General features: G+C 36.8%; 1 protein-coding gene across 4 annotated transcripts in view; it reads left to right on the forward strand.

Moving 5' to 3' along the window:
- CRIM1 (cysteine rich transmembrane BMP regulator 1) overlaps positions 1-7256 on the forward strand; it is a 174822-nt gene extending 167566 nt beyond the window's left edge. For all 4 annotated transcript variants that reach the window (XM_014255979.2, XM_005526890.3, XM_014255981.2 and 1 more), the window contains 4 exons: positions 970-1164; positions 2183-2305; positions 3651-3838; positions 4248-7256. In XM_014255979.2, coding sequence (XP_014111454.1) covers positions 970-1164; positions 2183-2305; positions 3651-3838; positions 4248-4424 — 683 coding nt within the window. In that variant the 3' untranslated portion in view covers positions 4425-7256. The remainder of the gene's footprint in view (positions 1-969; positions 1165-2182; positions 2306-3650; positions 3839-4247) is intronic.
- Positions 7257-8661: the final 1405 nt, after the last annotated feature.

Raw genomic sequence — 8661 nt, forward strand, 5'->3', positions numbered from 1 at the left:
TCTGTTATCTCATTCATATGTTTAATGTGCAAGCTCATGTCATCAGCAGCTTTCATAACAATTTTTGCCGCTAAGAAACAAAGGTAGGAGGAAGCTAAGATGAAAATGAGGTGCTGCTTGGCTTTTAGAGTTTCTGCTGTGTGGTTTTTTGGCTAACCTTAAAGTTTTCCAGCACCAAAAAACATCTTTGGCTAAGCAATTCATTACTGCCTTCTAAGTGAAATATTTTTACTGCAGACCACCTAAAAGGCTTGCATAGGATGCGCACTAAAAAGTGGTGTATTGAATGCCTAGGCAGAAAGATGACATCGATTTTCAATTTATATAATATTAACCATGAAAAAATGTACTGTGTTTAGTTATTGCTCTTTCCCTGAGGTTTTTCCATTGATGCAGTTGCAGGGAATTTTAAGTTCCCCTTCAAATCTGTTTTATCGTTACAGTCTAAGCACTTCCAGTTATTTCACCTGAGAGTTGCTCTAATCCTTCTTGGCATCCTGCCTAATCTGCTTTTTTAAGTATTCTAGACAGAGTTCATCATTTTAAGCTTTGGTAGTTAAAAATTTAGGTAGTTACAGGTTTGGGGTTATTTTAGCTTAATAGGATTAACTAGGAAACTAGGAGGAAGATGAGTAGTTGGCAGCCTCAAACAGTCAAAGAGAATTTTTCTTAATTTTCACAGCACTTTTGATATTATCTTTTCTTGTCCCAGTCATCCATCCTCTAGCCTCTTGCATTAAGAAAATGAGGAGAAGCAGCCCAGGTTAATTATGTACTTCATAAAGAAACAGAAATTACATTTTTTTTCCAAAGATTTTCTGGAAAATGAAGAGAGGATCTTTTCATTACAGCTGGGATTTCTTTATGGCAATTGTTTCTAGGAAAGAAACAATCATGTCTAGGAAAGAAATCAGATTTGTGTGTAATTGGCTGTTACTGCATGATCACAGCACTGTTTTCCTTCCACAGAAGATACAGTTCCAAAGAAAGTGGTCTGCCACTTCAGCGGAGAAACGTACGCAGATGAGGAACGCTGGGACATTGACAGCTGCACACACTGCTACTGCCTGCAGGGTCAAACTCTCTGCTCCACTGTCAGCTGCCCACCTCTGCCTTGTGCTGAACCCATCAATGTGGAGGGAAGCTGCTGTCCCATGTGTCCAGGTAATGTGATGTGACAACCCACTTTATTGTGATGCTGGTTTCCTAGGGCAGATAATAAGGTTTTTTAATTGGGTTTTGAATGTCAGTCCATATTTGGACAGCATCACAAAGGCAACAGACTTCCAGACTTTTAGACTTCAGGAAAATTAATATTCTTAACAGATAGGCACATTGTGCAAAAACATAATTTGAATTTCACTTATTTTGAGGACTGTGAACTGAAAAATTACATGCTTGCCCCCGTTTTGTCCTTTCACAAGGCTATGGAAATATGTTAATAAAGTGGGAAAGTTAATATCCTTGCATCTCTGCAGATTATGTCACAGTGATGAACATTTCTGTCTTTTCTGAGATTCTTGGTTACTTTTCAAATATCACATTGCTTTATGTATCACTTTAACTTGGCTTAAAAGCAATGTGACATTTTCTTAGCTATGGGCACAGGGGGCATAAGAATTGCAAGAATTACAACTTTTTAATTTGTGTCCTGATATACTTCTGCAGAAGTTTGCTCACCTTATTTAGTCAGCTGGTAACTACTTCTGACAGGACAACTGGGGAGATTCAGCAGTACTCCTTCTTACAATTCCCCTCCTTTGAGGGTTACAAAAAAAAGCAAGGCAAAGAAACCAGTAGGGACTGATTACACACCAGCTGGGAAGGTGTAGCATTCCCTTCAATTTTTTTTGGGGGGCGGGGGGGGAGGAGCAGGAGTTTGTCGAGTATCACAGAGGAGAAAGCCTGTAGTAAATCGTATATTCTGAGATGGTATTTTCAAAAGCAAGTTTGTCCACACCAGTCCTTTGTCCCATTCACATAATGATAATGGCAACAGGCATATACAATATGGAATGAGTTTTCAAACAAAATCCCAGGCTAATGATGAAAATTCCAAAACAAATAAAATAATTTAAAGGACAAAGCACTGCAAATGAGCAACTGTATTTCCTCAATTAAGAGCAGCACTGAGAAGTTAAGCAGCCTGTAACTTGTGAAACATGTTTTCCTCATTTCACAGAGATGTATGTACCTGAACCCACTAACATCCCTATTGAGAAGACAAATCATCGAGGAGATGTTGAACTAGAAGTACCAAACTGGCCAACACCAAGTGAAAATGATATAATCCACATTCACAGAGGTCAGATCTGATATAAACCGGGAAAACTTGGGACTGTGTTTATTCCCCATGTTTTAATGCATCTACTTTTTCTATTCAGGTAGCAGTTGCATCTGAGAATATTCTTCAGCATAATTCTTACATGCATTTTGATTTGAGTAGAGATGAGTCAGTTGATTAAATTATATTTACACATTTTGGTCTCATTGTCATTCCATGTTCTGCATGGAAGAAACATCTGTGTTGGTATGATGGAGTTCTATAAAATTTAGAATACAACAAAATGATGAATCAGAAGTGATTCAAAAACTAGAAAGCAGGCCATTGGAGTTGACCTTAACTTTATCCGTTTGACATTCTCAGGAACAGATAAATACAGATGGAAATATGTGTACCACAGCCCAACATACATCATAGCCATGATGTCAGACCTTAGACAAAAGACCACCTCAGGTATAGTGACACAGAGCCAATAAGGTTGTCTAAGGATGTAAATGCACCTTCTGTTTAAAACTGCACTGTAATATTATTACAGTGTAGAGGAAACACTCTGTGCCACAGTTTTTGTTAACCTTTTCTAATTGAAGGACAACCTAAACTATGTATTTTTTTTAATCAGAGGATGATCTCATAGCATTCTATTGTTTGGAGAAAGGATGTGTGAAATGTAACTGCTTTACTAAGTCCTAAGCTTACGCTTTTATAACTACAGCATTTTAATTTCTCAGGCATTAGCAGCTGGCTTGCAACTGTTCTGCCCAGGGATTATAAACGCACACAAAAAACTGTGAGGGAATTTTGTATATGTCATTGAAAGTAACCATTCTTTGCAATTACACAAAAAACTTGCTACAGCCTAGTAGACTGCCAGCAGTCTGTTTTCACAGGCTGAGTGCTGCAGGTATTGTAACAGGCTCACAACAGATGAGACAGTGAACACATAGTACTTGTCCTATCAGTTATTTAAAGTAAAAAAAAAAAAAAAAAAAAATTCATCTTAAGATTTCCATATTCTTCTCAGCTTGGAAACACAGTCTGATTCATTTTTACAGCTGGGAATTTGATTGTGATCAGATAAGATCACACAAAGACAACTGAGTTAAAAGGTTATTGTCAAACTTGATTGTTACTGTGCTTTAGAGTTCCTTCTGTCTCCTCTCTTTTGATAGCCTTTTCCTGACTAATATAGTCTCTCCACAGGATACCAGCTGTTCTAATTTATGCCAATAAAGTGGCATTGCAGGAGAGAAGGTCCAAATTCATATGAGTGACAAGATGTACAACTGAGACTTTTATAATTACATTCTTCCTTACAGCCAAGGCCCATTTATAATTGCTAACAAATGCTCCCATGTCTGCCCTGCAGACATGAACCATCTCCAGGGAGAATACCGGAGTGGCAGTGGGCCACACCTCAGCGAAGATGCATCCGTCAGCTCTGTTGCCTTGGTGACAATCCCAATCACGATAGCGCTGTTACTGATCATCGTGCTCCTGCTCATCAACCAGAAAAAACAGTGGATTCCAGTGTCCTGCTACAAAGCTCCAACAAAGGTGCCATGTCTATTTCCAGGCTTTCCCATTTTTAAAAAACCAGGAACAAAACATTGTGGAAAATATTAAGCAATAAAGAGGCTATTAAATGTCTGGGAAAAAAGCTGCTGCACATCTGGGGCAACCAGGTTAAGCCTTTGTGTGGTGCTGAATTAACAGAGAGCAGTTAAACCAGCCCAGCTGGGATATGAGAATACCAGAGGTCCACTCAGAAAATGAAAAATGGTGACTCTGAAGAGAGTGTTGGTCTGTTACTATGTCTGACATAAGCCAACGAAAGTCCAAACCCTTTCATTGCCAGTTTGATTTTGTTTTGTGCTTTTGGACTTGAACCACGTGGGCTTTCAAAATTATGTGTGGAATACAAAAATTGTATGATTTACTCAATATTTCCTTTCTGTTTTAACAGCCTTCTTGCCTGAACAATCAACTGGTGTATGTGGACTGCAAGAAAGGTACCATGGTCCAGGTGGACAGTTCTCAGAGGATGCTAAGAATTGCAGACCCAGATTCAAGATACAGTGGATTTTACAGCATGCAGAAACAGAACAACCTACAGGCAGATAATTTCTATCAAACAGTTTGAAGAATTGCACCCTTACCAAGGATTTAAGAAAGAGAAAGAGAGACAGTCTGCTATTAAAATAAAACTAGAATTGTGCAGTTGCTTAGTGGATTGTATTGGATTTGTGACTACATGTACAGCTCTAAGACCTTTCTGGGATGAGCTCTGACTCCTGCAATGTGCCAGAAAAAGCATTCCCACTTTTCCTTGAGATAACTGACCAAGTGTTTTCTTAGAACCAAAGTTTTAAAACTTGTTAAGATGTATTTGCTTGTAACATAGCTATAGAGGTTTTTTGGGAGGGGGAATTTGGGCTAGGGGTAGGCAATGAAGTAAAAGGAAGCTTCAGAGAAGAAAAGCTGGTCATGCTTGGCTGGAGATAAAAATATACCGCCGAGCAGCAGGATAGTGGTTTTCCTTGTTGCTCTGAAATTGCATCTGTTGCAGCAAAAGCCTAACCCCAGGTGAAAAAAAAAAAATATGAAAAGGTCTGATTATTTTTTCCCAGCTGTTGCTACAGTAATGTACTCCTAGAACAGAATTTGTCACATCACAGGTGTGGTGTAGCTGCAAATATTTTTCTATATGATGAGAAGCTGCAGTAGTTAATGAAATAGCAAGGAAAAGATTATAGCAGAAGATAAAGGGTGGGTTTATTAAGGATGTATAAAATTATACCTTGTGCTGCTTTTTGTTTTTATTTTTGTTTTTATTTTGTTTTTCTTCAAAGCTGATTGGCTAGATTAGCCAGACTTCAGCAGAGTTAGCAAATGACTGAGGCCTAAGTAATTCCTGATATGAGCACTGGATCTTTTGACAGCAGTATTGAAGGGAGAAAGGAAGGAAAGAAGGAAGGAAGGACGGACAGATGGAAGGAAGGAAAAGTCAAGAACACCATGCAGTTCCAGGGGCTTTTGTTTGTTTGTTTTGTCTGTTGTGGTTTTGTTTTGTTATTTTATATCAATCTCTGGTTGTTTTACAGGAGAAGGAAAAATATTTTTGTTGGACAAAGCTCTTGCGTACAAGAGAGTAAAAAGGAGACTGTTTTAAGGTTGTTGTTTTTTTCCTGTTGATGTTCTTATTTACTGGTATGCAGATTTAGAAACTACTTCCATGCTAGGAAGCTGCTTAATTTTAATTGTATATTACTCAAGCACCTTTTTTGAAGCTCAGAAAAAAAAAAGGAGATCATGCTTCTTTAAACTTTAGCATTATAGGAATATTTATGTAAATATAATTATGCTAAAAACAACAAAAAGTATTTGTATGTTTGTGTATATATATGTATATACAAATGCATGTAGGTATACATATGTATATATACGTGCATGTGTATATACACTATACATATATATACTGTATATATAAAATACTATGTATACAGTATATATTTTTTCTATTTTTTTTCTTGTTGAATGTATTTTTATCTGAGAGAGATTTTACCCAGAGCAGAAACAGATAACAGGCATTCCATATCAATGCTTAATTGCTTGTGAGTTTAGGAAAGACAAGAAAAGAGCATCTCATTCTACCTACAGTTTGATTTGATTTGATTTGATCTGATTTGATTTGATTTGAAAGTGTTTGTGTGTGTGCGTGCGTGTGTGTGTGCACTCTTGTGTTGGCGTGTGTTCAGTTCGTGCACGATTATAGCAGTAAGCGTTGCTCTTGCTACTTGCTACATTTCAGGGTGTTTCTTATTTTTCTTTTCCTGCTTAGCCTTAAAAAGGCTTTTTAATGAATGCATTGGCTAGAGACACTGATGACAATATACATGCAGCACTAATCAACTCCATAAAATAACACAATCAGCTCCTGGATTTTGGTTGGTTTTGTTTTTCTTTTTTATTTTTTATTTTTATTTCCATTTCTTTTTTGTTTTTTCTTTTTTTTTTTTTTTTTTTTTGCAAACAATTGTTTGAAACAACTACTGGAATATTGTCCGCATTAAGCTGGAATATTGTTGTAGCTTGCCTCATTTATAACTCTGACTGTATAATACAATGTTAACTTTCCAAACAGGTCTTGGCACTTTTATACTAATTACCCATTTGTGCATTGCCTTTTTTCTTTTACAAATGCTTGTCATAAGAGACAGATACCCAGTATGCTTAATGTGAAAAGAAAATGTATTTTTTGTAAAGGAACTCTCAAGTATTGTTGTAAATACTTGGTCAGAGATTGCTGAACTTTAAAACTGAAAAAAAAAAACCTAATTTATTATTATAATGACCTAATTTATTAATCTGAAGATTAACAATTTTTTTGTTTTAGAATATCAAAAAGGTGTTCTAGCTGTTTGCATCAAAGAAAAAAATAGGTGTATCATTAAGGGTCAACATTTTTTCTGCTTATATGACTTCAGTTTCCAACCACCAATAAGAAAAAATGTAGTCTCCCCAGTGTTTTGTACTCAATCTGATAATGAAACAGAGATGTTTCTGTCCAGTAACTACAGAGATTTTGTCAAGACAAAACATCCATTCCTTGCATAAGAGTAAGCAGTCTTTATCCAGAAATTGTAAATGCTTGCTTTTGTTTTACAATCAAGGCCATATTCTGAAAATATTAGCAGGATATAGGACATGGTGTAAAATGTTTTTATTATTATTATTTTATTATTATTATTTTAAAGATATGATTTATCCTATGTGCTGTATCCATTACACTCTTTTACTTTGGTTCCTGTTGTGCTCTTGTAAGAGAAATGCAGATATAATTTTCTGAAAAATAGATGCATATGTGGCACTCGGAGTGCACTGCGGTTCAGCAGATTGCTTGTTTACTTTTTTAACTGTAAGGCGGTTTCTTGTAATTTGGCTCTTGGCAGCACAATAAAAAATTTTAAACCTATGGATGCGTGTCTTCTTAAATGTTTGTATTTATTATTTCTGGACACTGGTCCTTGAGACATTAGTTTCTAGTTTGATATTATGGTTGAGTAGGAATTCATATTGTTGTCATGCTGACCTGAGATCAGAACAGTTCAGAAAGAAATGTGGGTAAAGAAGAGCTTGCAGGTACTGAAAGTTCTACATATTACGCTAAAGAGTTTTCACATTAAAGAGCTTTGTGGAATTCCAAATAGTTACAGTGTACACTAAAGATGAATCAAATTCAAAGTTAGGCCTTTGCCCTGACATGGAGTTTATGTGGTCTGACTGTCTGACAGAAAGCCAAGCAAGATTCTAATGCGAGGTCCTACAAAAAGTGTATGGAATCAGAATTTGCACTTCATGGACTTCCTGAGCCACATATCAACTACTTATCTGTTAGGCTATAATGGTTTTTTAGTTCTACTCATTTGTAAGTTAATTAACTTGATGTCCAAGTTCTGGAATGTAAGATCCTAAGGCAAGGTGGTTTTCAGCTAAAGTACTTGCTCTGTAAAAAACTGCCGCCTTTCTTTGAACCTACTCTCCTAATGGTTTCATTTAATATCCCTGACACTGCATTGAAAGCAGCAGTAGATAAATATTTATATGTCACCCATTAATTTATAGATCTGAATGTTGTTTCCATTTTTTCTTATGGATCCCAAGATATGATTCTTCAGTAGTTCCATGCCTTGTGGCCAACCTTGCCTTGTACTTCCATGTATATCCTTTAAGATGAGGGGTAAGGGGACTGAAAATGTCCACATTGTTCACGGGTGGTACTCCCTGGATCTAGCATGGTCTTTACTGTTTGGATTGCTGCTGACAGCTGAGTCAGTGTTCTTGCAGAGCTAGTTGCAATAATACAAAACGCCCAGTAGTTACTGCAAAGACCATAATTGACTTCAACTAGGTTAGATCTGTATTTATGTGCATCCCTTTACACCTCCATATGCTGAATTGTTTCTCCCTTGCTAGTTACCTGTTCCAACATTATTGCTCCTTCCCAAGACAAAGTCTATGGAAGACTTATGTCTTCTAGAAGAGCATCTTCATCTTCAAACTTTGCAAGGATTTTGGGTTTTCATCAGAATGAAACAGAAAACATCATTGTACCAATGTATAAAACAATGACGCATGCACATTTTAACACTCATTAGTAGTTCTGGCCTCTTCTGCCTTACAGTGTCTGAAAGGATCATACCCGGAATGCCTATTTACACTAGGGTTTGTCAGCTTTGTCAGGGCTTGTCAGAATCCTGAATAGGATAGGATTCAAATCCTTTCAATGACCTCAGTGGCACTCAGATTCTTAACTAGGGATGCATTTTCCACTTGAAGTGTTGCCAAACATCAAGTAGGAAGTACAGAAAGAAAATTAA

The sequence above is a fragment of the Pseudopodoces humilis genome, chromosome 3, assembly GCF_049639895.1.
Source record: "Pseudopodoces humilis isolate 2021_Gansu_Grassland_sample_001 chromosome 3, ASM4963989v1, whole genome shotgun sequence".
NCBI classification, from domain to species: Eukaryota; Metazoa; Chordata; class Aves; order Passeriformes; family Paridae; genus Pseudopodoces; species Pseudopodoces humilis.